Source organism: Botrytis sinoallii (genome assembly GCF_014898435.1).
Source record: "Botrytis sinoallii strain Bc 23 chromosome Unknown BSIN_024, whole genome shotgun sequence".
NCBI classification, from domain to species: domain Eukaryota; kingdom Fungi; phylum Ascomycota; class Leotiomycetes; order Helotiales; family Sclerotiniaceae; genus Botrytis; species Botrytis sinoallii.
In genome coordinates, this window is record NW_024066051.1 from 342,757 (window position 1) to 362,636 (window position 19,880).

A 19,880-nucleotide genomic window follows, 5' to 3' on the forward strand; every position below is an offset into this window, starting at 1 on the left:
TCAGTCCTAAAACATGGAGTTGGAGCTGGAGCTAGAACAAAGAAACCGCGCCTAGGCATGGAAAACTTCCAGAGAACCTTACCTCTGCTCTTTGCTATAGTTGCTGTTCGAACCATGTGGAAAATAATGATGAAATGACCCCATGAGATACCTATGTGATACGTAATGGAAGTTTCGCAAGTTCCCGCAGACACCATATGAAGCTTGAAAAGGGATGATTCTTGAATTCGAAGAATAAAGCTTTAGCTTCAAAATCCATTGTTGCTAGAAACGCGGAAACCTCCTTCACTCCCAAGATCGAGTAAATCTACTGAAATGTATATGATGTTGCAGACTGAGCTAGATATTCGGACGTGTCTCCGATAAAGAAAGTTGAGCACTAGGATTAATGGCCCTCGATGGCTTGGGTTGGATCTAACAACAATAGCCTGGTGTTGGAAGACGTTTTTGGGATCAAGTTAATAATTAATCGAGAAAATTAGAGGTTGCATTCACCTACTCAGGAGAAACTTGTAGTTTTCCGAACATTGAATAGTTCCAATTTAGGATTCAATTTAACCCACCGCTAATTCATCCATGAAACAGATATAGAATCGGTATTTACTTGCCAGATTGTGAATTGGACTATCAAAATGGTACAGTGCAAGAAACCAGCCGTAAGGCATGGTAAGAGGAGCTTCTTCGGTTTGGTGAGAGCTTCATGACTCATTATTTCAGGAAATGCAAAACAAGAAAGATTAAGATGACAACAGCGTCCGAAGAAAACTGAGGCTTAGTCTTGTACAGTTGTACGACTGAATATTATGAACGGGATATGATATGTAAGTTCTGTACTTTAAGACTGGAGATGGTGACTTGAGATACCACAATGCACTGCAATGCCACTCTTAGTTTAATCGTTACAATTTCAACAGAGCGATGCGAATGAAAAGACGAGGAAAACCTCAGAGTTGCTGCAATGCCCTGAACGATGCAAAGAAGAAACGGTGATAGATTCTGCAATAGAGTGAGGTGGGATGAAGAGCCATACAAAGCTGGCAGTATGATACCGTGGACGGCTGTTACTGACGAGATTGATCTGCTGTAAAGATTCTATACAGCTGGCAGTATGATATCGTGGACGGCCGTTATTGAAGAGAGTACCTCTGCTGTAGAGGTTCTATACAGTGCAGTATTGTATCATAGATGGCTACCATCTTCTCAAAATACAGATTATATGGGCGTACTGTAGTGTTCGCAAAAGCTCATTGAAGAAACTGTTGTATATCCTATTGTCGACATCACCATCACCATCGACAATGGGTTAGAATGTAGGTATCATACCTGGATGCTGCGATGCATGCATTCTCATATAAATTGAAATCTCGTGATGTTATTATTATTTTGAGAGAATGTAAAATTTTCTCCACTAAAATTCATTCCTGTGACGTTTTTGCTTCCTACTTTTATTTTACTGTCATTACCTACCTAGGTACACTTCGAAAGTTCCCGACCCCTCGCCTAACCTTTACTAGCACACTAAATTTCTTCTGACCACCACCCACACTCTGACCCTAAGCCCACGTCACAAATACGACAAAGACAAGACGAATAGATAATATCTTGACAACTGTAAATTGCAGAGTCAACGGATATTGTCCAACCACCTGCAGGTCAAATCATTCATAAAGGTCAAATTGTCTAAGTGGTTTTGTCTCATTATCCGCCAATATGAGTGACGCTCAGGCAAATGAGGCCGAGAAGAATATCGAGATATGGAAGGTGAAAAAATTGATTAAGCGCCTCGAAGCTGCGCGTGGAAATGGAACCTCCATGATTTCTCTCATCATTCGTAAGACGTCACATCGATTTATTATTTACATACTCTCTAACATACTATGTAGCGCCAAAGGATCAAGTCTCCCGTGCGGCGAAGATGTTGGCAGAAGAATACGTATGTTACCGCATTTTCTTGATATCTGCCTATTATATACTGACTCAAACTTGGATATAGGGTACCGCATCGAACATCAAGTCTCGTGTGAATCGACAATCCGTTCTTTCTGCTATCACGTCTACCCAACAAAGACTGAAGTTGTATAACAAAGTCCCGCCCAATGGATTGGTTGTTTACTGTGGTGAAATTTTGACATCGGAAGGAAAGGAAAGAAAGGTCAACATCGATTTCGAGCCCTTCAAGCCCATCAACACATCTCTCTACCTTTGCGACAACAAATTCCACACGGAAGCTCTCGCTGAATTGTTGGAGTCTGACCAGAAGTTCGGCTTCATCATCATGGACGGAAATGGAGCCCTCTTCGGTACATTGAGTGGAAACACCAGAGACGTTGTTCACAAATTTTCTGTCGATTTACCAAAGAAGCACGGACGTGGTGGACAATCTGCTCTTCGTTTCGCGCGTCTTCGTGAGGAAAAGCGTCATAACTATGTCAGAAAGGTTGCCGAATTAGCTGTCCAGAACTTCATTACAGCAGATAAAGTCAACGTAGCTGGTATCATCTTGGCTGGTTCTGCCGACTTCAAGAACGATCTTAACCAGTCCGATTTGTTTGACAACCGTTTGGCTACAAAGGTTATCAAGGTTGTTGATGTTTCTTATGGTGGTGAGAACGGATTCAATCAAGCTATTGAGCTTTCAGCCGAGACACTTAGCAATGTCAAATTCATCCAGGAGAAGAAGCTCATTGGAAAGTACTTTGAGGAGATTAGTCAAGACACAGGACGAGTTTGTTATGGTGTTGAGGATACTTTGAAGGCTCTGGAACTAGGTGCTGTTGAGGTATTGATCGTTTTTGAGAACCTCGAGATCAACCGCTGGGTGTTGAAGGACAGCAATGGCGTCCAAACAATTCTTCATACTACTAAGCAATCCGAGGCCTCAAACCGAGAACAATTCATGGACAAGGAGACTGGCCAAGAAATGGAAGTCGTTTCCTCGGAATCGTTCTTGGAATGGATCGCCGAGAAGTACAGAGATTTCGGAACAACATTAGAGTTTGTCTCGGACAGATCCAGTGAGGGCAACCAATTCGTTAAGGGTTTTGGTGGTATTGGTGGCCTCTTGCGCTACAAGGTCAATTTTGAACAATTGGCCGAAGTTGATGACGATGATGACTACTACGACGGTATGTTATAAGCATTCATAATCAAAAATTACTTCAGAGACTAATATGATATAGATTGACAGTTTGATGCCCTCGCATCGGGCGAGGAGCCAACTCCAGTCGAACCGTCAAGCCAAATTCTGTCACACCGCCCTCGTGCCGTGCAACAGACGACCCCAGCGCAGCCGGCTTCCCCAGCTGGCTTGGGACTAAGAGGGAACACAGGGAATGCCCGTCCCAGCCCTCTCCGGTCCGTCATGACGGCTTCGTAAGTCGGAGAAACCATATTTCAGGTATGTGATTTATTCATTGTTGTTCCTTCTGCACCTTTCTGACAATTTCGTGCAGAATATATGATTCCGTGAAAACTAGGCGATACCCTGATGTTTCTCATGTGTGTTAAGGTCGAGGAAAGATTGCGTTTTGGCAGAATTGCTTGCTATTAAAATGTATAGAAGGTTATCTGAAGTTCAGTATCAATAGATCAGCCATGGATAGATCAGGTTACCCGAACTCAAATATCAGGACAGCTTTTATACTTAAGTTCAATGCTTCATATTGTGTTTCTCATTTGGGGCTATATACCTGTGAAATTCTCGAATATTCCCGAATTACCCCAATTTATCATGATGACAGAAGCCAGTACACAATCCCATACACAACAGACCCATATCTCCTTGATTGACACCTCCTTGAATGATGACCGGATCCGAAGAATCTAGCAATACCTTCCGCGGAAATCGTGACAAGGTGGGGTTTCTTCTCATGTTTACGGTAGCGGGGTGAGTGAGCAACAGTACGTAGCAAAATAAATATCAAAGATTTCCTTTACTTTCTCACGAGTGACCACAACTTTCTTCTACAAACAATTCGACCGTATGAGTGGTACGCGAGTCTTCCCGAGATGCAGTGAACCCGATTATTATTTAAAACCGGAATTATATCAGTCTTTTCCGAACCACCGAACCACGTCAACATTAGAAGGAGTGAAGACAAGCTAAACAATGCAGTCCAGAATCAACTCCTCTAGCAGACCAGCTATCTCTTTCCTTGGGCCCATTTCTTCTTATACTCATCAGGTACTTGATCTTCGTTTAATTCAGTGTCCAGCGCCCTTCAATTGTCGACATTATGAGCAACATGCAATTCCAATAGGACTAACAGATGACTGTCACCCCCAGGCCGCTCTTGGACGCTTCGAAAAAGAGAAGTACGAGTACCAACCAGCCATTGGAATACCAGGTATTGCGATCTTCAAATCATCGCTAACGCGTTACTGATGGCATATAGATGTTTTCGAGGCTGTTCAATCGGGCAAAGCAGAGTTAGGTGTTGTACCTTTTGAAAATTCTACAAATGGAGCTGTGATCTTTACCCTAGAACTCCTCGCAGATCGCCATTCCTTATACAAAGATGTCACAATATGCGGTGAAGCCTATCTTGATGTTAGTCACTGCCTGTTAGGTTATGTTTCGACGGCAGATTCTCCAGTAATGTCTGGCACTTGTACTCCTACTACATCCACTCCTTCTCCTGTCAAGCCAAAGACAACGCCGCTATCTAGTCTTAATCACATTCAACGTATTTACACCCACCCACAAGCATACGGTCAATGCGAGGCATTTCTAGGAACATACTTGAAGGGGGTTGAGAGACTGGACGTCAGTTCCACAAGCAAGGCAGCCGAAATCGTTCAAGCAGATAAGACTGGTACAAGTGCAGCCATTGCTAGTTCGCTCGCAGCAGATATCCACAAACTGGACATTCTGGCAAAAGGAATTGAGGATCGTGATGATAATACTACCAGATTCCTCATTTTGCGCAAAGGTGTAGATACATCTGCGACAAAGGTTGATGTTGCCGCTAAGTCGATGGTTACTTTCACTATTGATCATAGGACACCGGGTGCACTCGCAGATGTACTGGATTGCTTCAGGAGATACCAAGTCAATTTGACAAGTATTAACAGTCGCCCAACGAAAATAGTTCCTTTCCAATACATTTTCTTCGTTGAGTTTGAGGGAAGTAAGCTGAGTGATCCAGAGGGAAAAGTAGCTGGGGCATTGAATAGCCTCGACAAATACACACAGGATTGGCACTGGCTTGGGAGCTGGGAAGATAAACTTGTGGATAGACAAAAGAAAATATAATGGAGTATCAATGGCATGGTATTTATGGCATGGCTACGATATACCGAAGGAAATTTAGACAAACATCCGCCTTTATCGGATTCTTATCGATAAGGATGACGCTTTTCTTGGCATTCAGGTCGCGGGCCTTTTCGCGTCGTTTAGATCTTCGGAATCTTCTTCCATCTTTTATGTACTACTTCTTCTACCCATCACAGTTCATGATGACGAATTTATGATATTCTCGCAGACGTTTTCTGCATAAAACCTGGCATGAGGTTCTCCAATTTCTTTTATTCTCGATCATATGGTCTTCGTACCATCCATCGCTCCTTGGTATTACCCGCGCATGCTCGAAAATCTTCTACACAGTCAATTCTCCACAAGGAACTCACTTCACGCAAGCCCAACATTATATATGATTACTTGTCGCCAACTCCTTCTCATCTTTTAAATATATCTCTGGCGGACTTCCTTCCACCTACATGCTACCCTGCTAATTTCAAAGCCCAAGACCTCACCCTTCCGTACACTACTACACTCGGACATGAGTGTAGTGATACAGCACTTCTCCCCCAGTCGCATCATCTAGTCTATTTCTCTCCTCAAATTCCTCACAGTGCTCTACTCCCCGATGGCACAGATCCTCTGCAGTCCCCAGGGCCGCCATTTGTGCGCCGCATGTGGGCTGGTGGGTCTCTGGTTTTCAATACTACGAGTGGAGAGCAACTCCGTCTTGGTAACATGCGAGCAGCTTGTATAGAACGAATCGTGGACGTTTCGGTCAAAGGGCGTGAAGGTGACGAGAAAGTGTTTGTAAAAATTGAGAGACGGGTTGGCCTCGCTGATACCGGAGACGAACTGCGGATGAATCCAGATGCAAAGAGCAGCGCAATCGCTTCGGGAAAGTGCTCTGTAAGTGATCGAAATTACATGGCCGATCAACAATTACTACAACGTCACCATGTCGATAACAACGACAACATCGGACAAGCATCCTTAGTGGAGACGCGGAATATCGTCTTCATGCGGGAGAAAGACACAATTACTGCCAGAGAGGATTGCGCTAGGCTTCCAAAGATCTTGAGGCGTAAGCTATTTCCACACTGTTGCCCAAGGATTTCTTTGTCCCATTAACCAAGCTTATAGCCACGCGTAAACCAGACTTTGATGTGCGAATGACACCTACACAATCCCTTTTATTTAGATTTTCGGCCCTTACATTTAATGCTCACGCGATACACCTGGATCCCCAATACTGCCGGGAGTCTGAAGGATATAGGAATCTACTCCTTCACGGACCCCTTTCATTGGTGCTCATGTTCTCCGTCTTGCGATCACAACTTCAGCCTGGTGAGATGATAAAAAAGTTCAATTACAGAAACCTGGCTCCACTTTACGCAAATGAAGAACTAAGAGTCTGTGTGGGGAAGAATGCCGACAAAAGCAACAAATACGAAGTGTGGATTGAAGGAAAGGAAGGCGGATATGCTGTCAAGGGGTCTGCGGTTGTTGGACCCCTTGACACTGGTGATAGCTAGTAATTGGGTAATAATGGACAACAAGGCTGAACAGTGAAGACATCCCGGAGGATTTAATCTCTCTCGAATATTCTCCGATGTTTGAGGAGGTAAAACAAGCCACTTTCGTAGGGTTCTGCAGATCTGATGAAATTTGATGTTGGGAATATAATTTGGTAGCTGTTTTGAAAAGATGAGACGAAATCAAGATCATCCCTTTCGTCCCTGACACTACGGTAAGGTACCGAAAAGCACTGCACAGCATAAGCTGTGTATAATACGATCATTTAGATGAAGCTGCAGGGAATAGCAGGCCCTGAGATCCTCTGACACGATTCACAAAATCAGAACCAACCGCAGCATGAATGCTAATCTTTATACGAATGGACGGGTGTAGGATGTGATGCAGAGTAACCAAGGCGGCTCGTATTTCGGGAGAGGCCTCGATACTAGCACTCGATTGATGAAATCAAACAAACCCCAACACACGTTCTTTTCTACATTCTGAGTATTCAAGTCTGAGAGGTCATTAGACCATCAAACCTAAATGAGGAAGATTGGAGGTATTGAAGAGTGTTTACTCCGCATGAGGAATCTAAGTTTTGAAGAGATCGAATCATCCGACGCCCAAGGTTGAATTAGGACATTATAGGCGTTAGTATTTTGGATTTTGATATGCGATAGGTGAGCGACGATCATAGTGAAAGACAGCTGGAGAATACGGTAATATGATTGTATGACCCAGTTTATGCTGGCGCCTCTTTAACATGGTCATTTATCACGATATTGCTCATCACCAACCAGATCATTCAGACGGTCCAGGGGAATTTATCTCCTGTTGTTGGTTTGAGCTTGACTGCGGAGTATCGCATAGCCAGTAAGGTTCAAGATAGTAGGTAGGTAGGTAGGTAGGTAGGTATTCGGAATGCATTTTGTGATTTCGAGGATACCTAGGTAGAAATGAAGATGCTCGCAGACAAATGCATGGTAGTTTATTCACAGTAGGGTAGAGAGGTATAGTACACATAGTCAGTATATACAGCAAGTACAATACAATACAATCAAGTACAAATCAAATAGATGATGCATTGGTACAGACAGACGGGGTCAGATCATTCCCCAAATCCCAAAACATTGGCATGGATACATGATCGGTTTCTCTCTCTCTCTCTCTCTCGCTCTCTCTCTCTCTGCATGCATAATAGACCGGTGCAACATTCTCTGTACTAATTAAATACCTTTCCTAGGGAATTACTAGGGAGTTACCTAGTACACAGGGTTGGATGTCCCGCTCCCGCAATCAGAGCCAAAGCACCAGACAACACAACACAACACACACCCACACCACACCACACCACACCACACCACACACACTGCGTTGCATGCATGCACTGCATCCGTCCATTCTCACCCTTTTCTTTGTGGAAATTCTTTAATTCTTACTCTGTAGGGAGGTAGATCTATCGGTAACCATATCGGTAAACATATCAAAATGGCATACGGTACCAGAAGTATCACCGGGAGCATAAACATGATAATTATAAACTATTCATACTTAGCCATAACCATCCATAGCCATAACCATCCATAGCCATAACCATCCATAGCCATAACCATCCATAGCCATAACCATCCATAGCCATAACCATCCATAGCCATAACCATCCATAGCCATAACCATCCATAGCCATAACCATCCATAGCCATAACCATCCATAGGTAGCCACAGCCACAACCACATCCACAAGCGGTAGCAGCTACCACCATAGCTAGGTACCTAGGGAGGTATATCACATTACTATACCATCCATACCTACCATCAAACCCCGAACCACCAGACTTCTCTGTTGCCAAGCGAATCTTGGAAAAGGTTCTCGGTGCTAGATAGGTACCAAGGGAGGGAGGGAATTACTAACTTTACCTTATCCACGGTACCAAGACAGGTACTTTATAGGGATTTCTTACTGTATGACCCGACCATACGATACGATACAATACGATACCTCTCTCCTGGTTAGAATACATAAAGGACGAGAGAGAGGAAGAGAGAGAGAGAGAGAGAGTCTTGTTATGATCACATCCACTTTATACCTAGGAGGTACCATTCATTTGTTTATCTACCTACCTACCTTCTCGCTATTCATTTCTGATTTATGAATTTACCATCTTTTCTTTGCTTGCTTGCTTGCTTGCTTGCCTGCAATCTATCATCTCCATCTATCATTTATAATCCGGACTTTATAAATTGTAATTTATAAATTATAAATCTTCTCAATCATTTCATCTACCCGCACCCAACGCAATTCTCCTCCCCACCAAAATCGAACGAGGGCGAGCCATTCGCCATTTTTCGCTGGTTCCCGTTATCATACATGCTCTACATCCTGGATATACCTACATCCCATCCATACATCGGTCGCTACCTCCATACATAAGATATAATTCTATAGTCGATCAATTAATTCATTTTAAGCTCAATTTCTCGTCCTTAACTTTAATTAATTCACTGCTGCAAACAGTACACCTTTTTCTAGCTTTTTCGTCTTTTTTTTTACTTTTCATCTTCCTATTCCATACATTCATTCTCTTCAATTGTGTATTTTGTTTCACTTTCAGATCTTCATTAATTCGCAATTCCGCTTTCATCAGATGCTCGTCCACCATACCTCTCCAGCTATACATTTGCAGCTATCGTAGCTTAATCCGGTGAAATTTCCTACTAAACTTCATATACATTAAAAACCCCTCAACTTCTGCCGCATGAATGTTCCTGAAGAACCTAATCATTCATATTTGGCTTTGCAGTCCAGCTTAGCAAGAGTTTTTCCCGTCGAGAGAAAAGTTATGAGATGGCGCCCAAACAATCTCGGCGAAAGAGTTTAAGTCTCCTTTCCAGAGCATCATTTTCAAACCTCGCGCATATCAACACCGACATCAACAATGGCAACACGAACGACAAGGAGCAGAAGGATAAGAAGAAGCTGGGGAAGAGAAGCTCGATCTTTAGCAGTCTGACGCCTTCAATGTACATCGACACAGAAAATACAAGCCATAGTCCCACGAAAGCCGACGCCCATTCACCAAAACTGCGACCTCGTACACTGCAAAAAGGCAGACCAACTTCATTATTCGGGTCCTTGGGGAGAAGGTCTATGACCGATTTGGATGAGGATAAGGAGGTTACAGGCACAACTCCTGAATCTCCCGAAGAGGAGTATCACTATCTTGCGGCGGGGATTCTCAATGCGAGTAGTGCCGTTTCGATACTTCACCATGGCGAAGTTCAGACGACGACGTCGATGTTTAGAAAGAAAAAGGAATACCTTGTCCTGACGGATACACACTTGACACGATTCAAGAGCATGGCGCGAGCGATAGAGGCATTTCCAAATATACAACCGGCGCACTTGCGTCAATCTCATCGCCAGTCATCCACTGCATCAATAGGGTCGCTACAAGAAGTACAGTCTCAAGCTTCGCATGCATCAACGGAGGGCGAAAATAGAATTCCTCTGGGTCAGGTTGTCACAGTCTACAAGATGGAGGATGGGCGGCCATTTTTCACAACCGAGGTCGTGTTTTTAGACGAGGATTACCATGGAGTAGGATCCATTCAGCTTATGCTACATGACCCAAAGGATGCAGATCTATGGTCCACTTCAATAAGAGCGGCTGCGCAGAAAGCCAGACTCATGATGCCGGAACCATACCCCGAACGAGTTGTCCGATACCTCGTTCAGACCCTGGAGGGAGTTGATGACTACGATTCGAACCATTTCCAGGTATTCAGAGTTGTCAAACGAACTCCATTAGCAAAGAGCGCGCGCTCCTCATCGGACGATCTTCAAAAACTTGGATCATCAGTGTTCTATATGGTCATTGGTATAAATCGATTGCACCTGATACCCCTACCTGATTTTAGCCTGCCTTCCGGTGCCCTTTTTCATGCAAAATCAAGTCGAAATTCGTACGGCCTTGTATCCCTAGTTGCAATGAACGTGCAGTATTCTGATGATCGATTTGAGCTCGCATTCAGGTTAGTTTAGATCTCTTAGCGTACTTCATGTTTGCCTTCTTGTGCAGAGTTCGTCGCGTGGTATGGGAAATCCATGTGTGACATTTGACGGTTGCGAGTGCCATTGTCTGTCTTAGCATGGCAATTGCAGCCCATTATGTCTGAGATTGTTTCTATATTCGCTTTGTGCCGTCATAAGTATCAGGTCTAAGCGCCTACATGTATCTAGATAGCCATTATATCCAGTGATTGTGCATCTTGACAATAATTGCAAAACGCAGAGATGGGGACTAATTAAGCGTAGAACACCCCTTCAACAAGCCAAGATGCTCGAGTTAGCAGCTTCAGCCACACACGATATTGCGGTGGTCATCTTTCAAGCCATACAGTATCTCAAACCAGCATGGCTGGACTACAACTTCACGTTCAACGGGCCCATGCGTCTATTGGAGTCTGGTGATATCCCTCTAGTTCACGAAGAAGAGGAGTATGGGTGTTTTGATAGAACCTTGGTTGCTTATTGCATGGCCTATAATGTAAGATACTGCGTGTTGGCTTGCGAAATCTATCTGGCTGACTTACCTAGTGCAATCCCGTGAACATAAAATATGCAGTTGATTGGAATGTTGAGGATGCTCCAGAATTTCGTCTCTACCCTCCTGCCATGACGGCTAAATATACGATTTACGAACTGCTTGCTATCTTTAGGTCTTTACGATATAACGAATCTTTTCGCTCAATTTCTTTTGCAGATATTGATCTTCATTGTATGCATGGTATTGTGGATTCCTACGGCATAGATCACGTAGCTTGGACTACTCGAGTAGGGATCGCGATAGATACCTACTTCACCATGAAGCCACAGGATGGATCACTATTATACCAAGAAGTTCAAGCACTTGCTCTGAAGTCACTACAGCTTCGAAAGGTAGATTTCAGTAACGCTCTTCCCAGAAGAAGACCGCGAGATACTTTTGATGATGAAGGGGGCGTTCTACAGAAAGATCCGGGTTGTGAAATTACTGCAGCATTGATGCCATTGTGCCGCGCACAATTGACCAATGTTAATTGGATTGTTCTAAACGGAATTGAGTTGGGAGAAACAGATCTTGATGCGATGATTCCTGCGTTGAACAATCCAAAAGCTGAGATTAGGGCGATCGAGTGCTCGCGCTGTGGACTTAGTGATCGAGGGATAATGCAACTTTTGACTCATTTGGAGCGACAAAACCAAACACTAGAGTGCATCAATATATCTAACAACCCCGGGAGAATTCTTCTCGAAAGATTCCAAGTATCCATGAGTCGTTTCTCGCACGTTCGCAAGCTCGACCTTTCCATGATCACTCGTACATCTGGTGATCAACCCCTTTTTGTTCCTGAAGTCATGCTCTCTTGGAGGTTGGAGGAACTGATCTTGAATGGGATTCCTGTAAGTATGCTGCCCTTGATCTGAAACTTCTTGCTGACTTGATAGGTAAAACGATCAAACTTTGGACACAATTTCTGCCTATCTTACAAGTGATATGTCAAATCAACTTCGCACCTTACAGATGGATCAGTGCAATTTGAGTGGATCGCATGTTGCTCTTCTCATGAGAGCTATGACTCGAGTCGCTGGTGAACCTCGTGACTTGGAGCTTCACGTAAGTGCCAACCGACTTGAGAAGGGGATTAGTGATTTTGTAAAAGCTATTCAAGAAAACTTCACTCCCACCAAACTCGTGGTTCGGATGATCGAATTCACAAAAGAGGATTACTTCAAGCGATTACTGGAAGCCCTGCGCACCAATACTACGATTCAGGTCCTGGATATTTCGAAAGCGTCCCTTCCATATGATGCAAGTCCGGAGACATGTGAAACCATGCAGAGAGTTTTCGCTTAGAACACCACGCTTGAGGACTTGGATATTTCTGGAGAACAGGCACATTTGGAGGTTACTCGATTCGGAATAGGCTTGAATCAGGCACTGACCGGTCTCAAAAAGAATAATACTTTGAAATCTCTTCGTATAGAGTACCAAAACTTGGGTCTGGAAGGAGCGAATACCCTCTCCTCTGTTTTGGAAGAGAACAGGGGTTTGACGCATATCTTCTGTGAACACAACGATATCAATCTTCAAGGATTCACCATACTCGTCAATGCTATTGCAAAAAACCACACTGTTCTTGAAGTTCCCTATATGCAAGACGATCAAGATATTGCCATGAAACGAATGAGTGCCAGTATGAGGGATACACGCCGCGCCACGAGCTCTTCGTCCGCGAAAACCACCACGTAAAGAGTTCAGTAAAGCGAACATTGAAAACCTTTGGGGTTGGGGTTGAAAAGCCTATCAAACAAGAATTGACACCTCAAGATGTTGATCAAGTGGTAAAGGTCTTGGCCGAGAAGTGGAATACGGAGATTGGAAGATTGTCTATGTTCTTGGAAAGAAACAGAAACATAGCTATGGGCGTGGAGGGATATGATCCTGTTGAGATTATAGGCGAACACGCCATGCGTCCTACCACAGCGATGAGTGATCGAGGGATTTTGGAACAGGTTTTAAGCAACACGACGCCGAGGATTGAACTGGGAAATCCAGTTGAAATCACAAATGATCGATTTTCTGGCATGACGCCATTAGCAGAGGTGATTAATCCTATGGAAATGGAAAACGAGAGGCCCGTGGATGAAATCGAGAATATTCAATTCAAACGTATACATTACAAACGCAGTAAGGATGGAGGTCTACTGCCTGATTTGCCTTCTCTGGGCAGTGAAAACATGTTTGGATTGGAGGAAAGGGAAGATACTACTCAACTTAAACCCAAACGCATATCTTACAAACGCAGTAAGGATGGGGGCTTACTGCCCGATTTGGGTCCGTTGGGTAATGAAAAGATGTTTGAGTTGGACAGTGGGTTGTTTGAAATGGAATCTTGATTCATTGAATTCAGATTTAGTACTTTGCAGATGGATTATTTGTGCGTTCTTTGCTTGCTTTAAATCGCGTTGCATTTGGGATGGAGTTACGGAATTGGTTTACTACTTTACTCGCACTAAAAGCCAAAAAGTGAAAGCATACTTGCAAGCGCGCGTAGCATAGAATACAGCTATACGGCTTGTAACAGGGATAGGGAACACTTCTTGCTTTTGTCTCATGGTTGGATTAATGGAAGGGTAGTCGGGAAGTGCAGTCGCATGCATATCTGTATATTGAGGAATGGACGGATTGGGATGGTTGGCGAGGGATACAATCATTGAATTGGGTGAACTTGACTATATTAAAGATACAGGGTACATGGCGGGGGGAAGGGTGTTTTTTCGGAGTATTTATGCGTGCATCTTTCATTGATAGGCGTTGGCAGATTGGGGGTTTTTGATAGGGCGTTAGGAAACGAGATTTTTTTTTTTGAGATCTTGATTAGAGTGCACTTGGTTGCATACGTAGCGAAGCGATTGGTGAGCGAATATTTTGTGCTTGGAAGTTTGTGTTGAATTATTATGAGGGAGATGGATGCATTGGATGCATGGATGGATATACCAAATGAGCGTTATTCGTAGAGTATTGAATTGAAAATATCTAGGTAGATTGAAATCAAATTTATTTTACATGCATTATACTTATATACATATACCTATGTATGTTCATTTACTTTATCTTGCTTCGCTTCCCGAGGTCACTATCACCCGACTCTTTAGAGTAGAGAGAGAGAGAGAGAGAGAGAGAGGAGAGGAGAGATCTGATTATAGGTTTGTAGGTTGTAGGTTTGTACGGTTGTAGTCGGTTTGTAGCGTTGTCGGTTTGTAGATTTGTAGACTTGTAGATTTGGTAGGAGGGTTCTGGGTTTGGATAATGAGTAGAGTAGGTATTGAGAAGCGTGTATTTTTTTGGTTCTTTCTTTCTTTTCTCTTTCTTTCTTATTCTTTCTTTTCTTTCTCTTTTACTCTTTCTTTTCCCTTTCTTTCTTTCTTTCTTTCTTTCTTCCTTTCTTGTCTTCCTTTCTTTTTTTGTTTGTTGTTTTATTGTGGTAATGGTCACTGGTATAATGGGATAGGGATAGGATGGTTTCCTTTGTTATTTGATGTGATGGGTGGATGGATGGAAAGTGAAGGAAGAGAGAAAAGAAATGAATGAATGAATAAATGATTTTCTTCTCAACTTTCTTTTCTTCGATTTATACTGTTAATCAATCACTTGTGTTTATTATTTATTATTATTATTATTATTATTATTATTATTATTATTATTATTATTATTATTATTATTATTATTATTATTATTATTATTATCAGACTGCAAGATTCGAGTTTGAATCTTGAGGGGATACTGATACTATATTCACTTCTGTTTGGGGTTTGATTGGGGAAGGAGGTAGGAGTTAGAAGGAGATAGATAGATAGTTGGATGGTTTTATTCTTACTCTTACCCTTACTCCTACTTCTATTTCGATTGAGCAGATATACTTCTTTTCTTTTTCTTCTGCATCTTCAACATCGATATCGACATCGAAACTATTGACACTATCAACACTATCAATAAGTAAACAAAGCAAAGCCAAAACAAACAGAAAAACAGAAACAAAATAAAATAAAAGATGTCCCACCCCCTCACCACAAACCCTCTACTTCGCCTACGGTTCCAACCTCTCTCTCACACAGATGAAAACCCGCTGTCCAGACTCGACATATGTAGGCACGGGTGTGTTGCAGAACTATCGATGGATTGTGAATCAGAGGGGCTATGCTAATATTGTTTTCTGTGGGGATTCTGGGGATGAGTCTAACCCTCCCCCCACACACACAAACGAAACAACCACCAAACTCCCCTCCACCCCTCAAAATCCTCAACCACCGTCTACGGACTCCTCTACACCCTCTCCCCCCGCGACGAAACCCTCCTCGACACAAGCGAAGGCGTCCCCTTCGCATACACGAAAATTTCTCCTCTGATCACCCTCCGATCCGTTTCGCCCTCCCTTGGTGCGCCCACAATATCCTTTCTCTTGTCTTTATTTCCTGGTTCCGTTTCTGTTTCCAGGGATTCCGTTTCCACGGTTTCCGTTTCCGAAGTTTCAAGTGCCGGGTTGGCATTCCCCCCTCTGCTTCCCTCGTCATTTTTTCTCTGCGCCCTCTCCTCCTTCTCCTCCTCCTCTCTTTCTCCCCACCGCCTCCCAACCATCCCAACCATCACCACCCCTCCAAATCCGCGCACTAACCTACATCGATACCCTGCGTATCACCCCCTCGGCTCCCAATCCAGAATATGTTACGCGCATGAATCGCGGGATTCGAGATGCGATTTCCGAGGGATTTCCTCCATCATATGTACGAGATGTGATGCGTCTTTACATTCCCGCTCGCGAAGAGGGAGGGGACTTCTGAAGATACTGATGACGATGATTTTCTAGAGAATTTGAAGAGTTCAAATAGAGAGACGAGACAGGAAGATGGTTTGCACAGATAACCCATATTTTTATAGCATTTCAAAATTAAAAATCGCGTTGAACAAACCAAGTGCATTTAAAACGTATGTTTCTGTATAATTTGAATCATGATGATCATATCGGTTACTACCCTATATTTGTACACTTTGAAATCCCGCGACTTTTTCATACGTATCTTCCATCTTTCCATTTCACCCCCTTTGGATACATTGTTTCATAATGACCGCCTTCGTTTTTCATAACCTCCTAAAATGTACCTGCTTGCCACCAAAAGAAGAGATCAACCAGTGATGTCACAGTGCACTCCTCCCGTCATCCATGCGTCTATGTTATGTACCCTTATTATGCCTAAATCCATAGGAAGCATTGGGTATCGTGTTTCGTTACGACATCAAAAAAAGGAAAAGAAAAAAGAAAAGAAAAAAGAAAAAAAAGTGTACAAGAAAATGAATATGCTGAAAGTAGGAACTCCAATACGATGCAATTTCCAGCGCTTGCAATGCATTTGAAGCATATACTAACTTAATACAGGTGCCACAAAAGATTCATCAATGACTTAATCAAGTGATTGGGTTCAAAAATGGACTGAGTAACAGCTCGTCAGCACTTGGTCGTTTAGTGTGTTCAACTTCAAAAGTTGAAGCCAAAAAGATCTTTGCATCGGAGCTAGCTTCATCTGGTACCGTGGGACTGATTCTTGCACCACCAATCTTGAAGATGGCCTGGAGTTGAGAGCAATCAGGGAATGGGTGAGTACCTGTCATCATTTCAATGACAAGGCAGCCGAGTGACCAAATATCAGCTTTGCGTGTATAGGCAGTTTGTTTGACGACCTCAGGTGCCATCCAAAAGACAGAACCTTGTAGAGAAGGTCGATTCTTGTTGTTGCCAGGTCCATTGAGAAGATTTGATGCTTCAATCTTCTTTGAGATTCCAAAATCAGAGATTTTGATTCCACCCTTGTTGTCAACAAGGATGTTTGCACCTTTAATATCTCTGTGAATAATATCTTTACCATGGAGATAAGCCAAGCCAGTAACGATTTGTCGCACAAAACTTCGAATTAATGGCTCTCCCAATGCTCCGTAGGAATTAAGCATGGTTTGGACAGAGCCACCAGGGACATATTCGAGGAAAATGTTGAGATGGTTATCAGATGAGCTTGCTCCAAGGTACTGGACGATGTTGGGGTGCTGGAGATCACGAAGGAAACTAATCTCGCGCTTCAAAGCGTCGATCATACTCTTTTTGCGAGCATCATTTTTACTGTCTGTGCTTGGCGAAGGTGTCTCGACTTGCTTGACCGCAAGAAGTTCACCAGTGACAGCATGCAAAGCCAGGAAAACACTACCAAAGGAACCTTGACCAATGAGTGCACCCTTCATCCATTTACTGTCATCCCAAGAATCACCCTGCAGGAAACTCTCTAGTTCCTCATCTAATTCCTCTCCATCATTATTTAGAGCTTGGGTAATCTCTTTCAGAGAATCTCCAGCTTCTGTACTGCCATCTTCAAAATAGCTATCTCTCACGCTACTTGAATCGTCAGCAGTTACATTAACATTGGTAGTGTCAGATCCGCTGTCAGTCGCAAATGAGACGTAGGATTTGCGATTTGGTTCGGTTGGCGATTCTTCTTGAACGATGTCAAGCAATGAGGAAGCCACCGAATCTCTAAATCGACTACTAGTTGCCCTTGAAAGGTCCAATGGCCTTATTTTCGCTAACTGGCTATTGCCCATGAGCCAAGTATCGGCAATAGTTGGCATTGGAGGTGCATCGGCTACGCTCGAAGCAAAGCTCAAATTACTGGCAACGCTCAAACGACTGTTGACCTTACTAAGGCGAGTGGATCTCCGTAGCGAAAGTCTGGCAGTACGATCAATCTCTTCACGAGGATGGTCAGGGAAGTATGTCGTCAAATCTGATGTGATCAATTCACTTGGAGGCCTTTGTCCAAAGAAGTGGCGTAGACCACCACCTTTCTTACTCGCCTTCTGTCTTGAGCTCTCCCTCATGTCAGCTGGCAATGGCCTTTCAAGATCCTTCGCCGCGTTATAAACGTTACGTTCTCTCTCGGTAATAGACAAGTTGGATCCAGTGGATTGAAACGAGGCAGGTGATAGTGGATGCTGAAGATTGTCATTCCAGGTTTCTCCGAGCATTTTCTGAACTTTGAGTTGACTGCGCTTGTTATCGGATGTTTCAATGGCGCGGTTATGAGTTGTTGTAGCCTCCTCCAACGCGATGCTAGCGGCTCGCTGTAGCTCGTCGTCGCCAGGTTCACCTGCGTGTATCTTTCGCAGGATAAGTCTGTTTCTTTCTGCCCTCTTTTGATCTTTGATGATACGCCAAAGTTCAGCTTCTGGCAATCGACGGCATTGGCTAGGATCCGGATCAACACCAGCAAGAACCCAGAAACAATAGTTCCGATCATGATCCTCACGGTAGCCGAATTTTCTCAGAGTCAATCGCATCACCTCGTCACAAGAGCTACAATCTGCAACCTTGACCACCTTTGTGACACCCTTAGAAGATATCACCCTGATGACATCTTGGTTTGTTGGCAATGAGGCCATGAGTGAGCCGTCGATGCTGGGATTGGCTCGAGTATGACCGGTAGCTAGTCGAGCTATCTGTGGTTGTGTGGGATCAGATGGAGTGGTGGGGCGTCTTCCGGAAATAGTTGCAGCGCTGCCTGGTATGCTAATGTTACTTGAACCATTGAAGTATCCTTGATTTTGGTCTCGCTTCATTTGTTCTGCGGGGCTCATAACACCATATCTTTGTTGTTGTCGTACAGGTCGAACTTCAGAGTTTGTTAATGGTGAGACGGGTCGCGAAACTGCTTTGCTAACGTTCTCGGGGATCGCTGTAGCGGTATTGAATGTATCAAACTGCCTTGAGAATCTCTTATTGGTAGACGTAGACATGTTTCGACTTCCAGAGTTTGTGGGGCGAGGCGAACCAGAGGAAGATGGAGTGTGTGCAAAAGTATCCAAGGTCGCGAAAGAATCCTGCGATTGAATGGTCAATATCGATCCGCGACAATGAGAAGCAAACGAATACTTACCCTATTTCTTTTCTTCTGGTTGGCATATGCCTTCGTCCTGAGTTTCTTGATGCCCAAGAATAAACGAACGCGATCTCCTATCTTTTCAATGCCCATTTCCTGGAGTACTGCTTTGTCCATCTCCAAAAGATTCTCGCCGTTGATATTGTTTTTCTTGAATAACTTCTCATAGTCGCCACAGTTGATGCTTCTTAGCCAGTCGCCAACTTGATCCTCGTCCCATCTCTTCGCCGACTCTGGGCCATCAACATCTGAAAACTCAGATTCTGTCGGGCTCGCGAATGTTTGATTTGTGGCCAACATGGCGGGCGCTCTTCTACTCGATTGAGTAGTGGCTGTTTGTGAATTAGAAGAAAAGGAAGATGAGGACGGGCCCAGCGATGCGGGAAAGGGATTCTTTGAAGCTAGCATTGCCATTGCGTGGATGTCATTAAATAGGCATGAAGGTGGTTGATTAAATATGCGAAGTGGATTTGGAAAAGCAGGAGCGAATTGGTAGTGAAAGTGAATAAACTTGGCGAGATGATTATTTGCGAAAACCAGTCAGAAAATCTGAGGTCCGACGAATGAATATAAAGATCAGATGGCGGTTGTTTGTTTGGAAAG

The 19,880-nt window shown here is 43.6% G+C and overlaps 7 protein-coding genes across 7 annotated transcripts; 5 read left to right on the forward strand and 2 right to left on the reverse strand.

The window, feature by feature from the left end:
* Positions 1-1,710: 1,710 nt before the first annotated feature.
* On the forward strand, positions 1,711-3,184 carry EAF02_010165 (uncharacterized protein; the record flags this gene model as incomplete). Its single annotated transcript, XM_038906213.1, has 4 exons — positions 1,711-1,831; positions 1,884-1,933; positions 1,994-3,125; positions 3,180-3,184. 4 exons carry the CDS (start codon positions 1,711-1,713, stop codon positions 3,182-3,184), a joined length of 1,308 nt encoding a protein of 435 aa, XP_038753940.1.
* Positions 3,185-4,108: 924 nt separating this feature from the next.
* EAF02_010166 (uncharacterized protein) lies at positions 4,109-5,254 on the forward strand (the record flags this gene model as incomplete). The annotated part of the gene is made up of 2 exons (XM_038906214.1): positions 4,109-4,346; positions 4,395-5,254. 2 exons carry the CDS (start codon positions 4,109-4,111, stop codon positions 5,252-5,254), a joined length of 1,098 nt encoding a protein of 365 aa, XP_038753941.1.
* A 252-nt stretch (positions 5,255-5,506) lies between these two features.
* EAF02_010167 (uncharacterized protein) lies at positions 5,507-6,774 on the forward strand (the record flags this gene model as incomplete). Its single annotated transcript, XM_038906215.1, has 2 exons — positions 5,507-6,323; positions 6,383-6,774. 2 exons carry the CDS (start codon positions 5,507-5,509, stop codon positions 6,772-6,774), a joined length of 1,209 nt encoding a protein of 402 aa, XP_038753942.1.
* A 1,524-nt stretch (positions 6,775-8,298) lies between these two features.
* EAF02_010168 (uncharacterized protein) lies at positions 8,299-8,520 on the reverse strand (the record flags this gene model as incomplete). The annotated part of the gene is made up of 1 exon (XM_038906216.1): positions 8,299-8,520. The coding sequence occupies one exon, from the start codon at positions 8,518-8,520 to the stop codon at positions 8,299-8,301; it is 222 nt and encodes a 73-aa protein (XP_038753943.1).
* A 1,082-nt stretch (positions 8,521-9,602) lies between these two features.
* On the forward strand, positions 9,603-13,697 carry EAF02_010169 (uncharacterized protein; the record flags this gene model as incomplete). Its single annotated transcript, XM_038906217.1, has 6 exons — positions 9,603-10,789; positions 11,073-11,304; positions 11,355-12,200; positions 12,322-12,414; positions 12,655-12,994; positions 13,060-13,697. 6 exons carry the CDS (start codon positions 9,603-9,605, stop codon positions 13,695-13,697), a joined length of 3,336 nt encoding a protein of 1,111 aa, XP_038753944.1.
* Positions 13,698-15,498: 1,801 nt separating this feature from the next.
* On the forward strand, positions 15,499-16,139 carry EAF02_010170 (uncharacterized protein; the record flags this gene model as incomplete). Its single annotated transcript, XM_038906218.1, is given in 2 exon segments — positions 15,499-15,781; positions 15,796-16,139. The coding sequence occupies 2 exon segments, from the start codon at positions 15,499-15,501 to the stop codon at positions 16,137-16,139; spliced, it is 627 nt and encodes a 208-aa protein (XP_038753945.1).
* A 622-nt stretch (positions 16,140-16,761) lies between these two features.
* EAF02_010171 (uncharacterized protein) lies at positions 16,762-19,691 on the reverse strand (the record flags this gene model as incomplete). The annotated part of the gene is made up of 2 exons (XM_038906219.1): positions 16,762-19,218; positions 19,275-19,691. 2 exons carry the CDS (start codon positions 19,689-19,691, stop codon positions 16,762-16,764), a joined length of 2,874 nt encoding a protein of 957 aa, XP_038753946.1.
* Between the last annotated feature and the right edge of the window lie 189 nt (positions 19,692-19,880).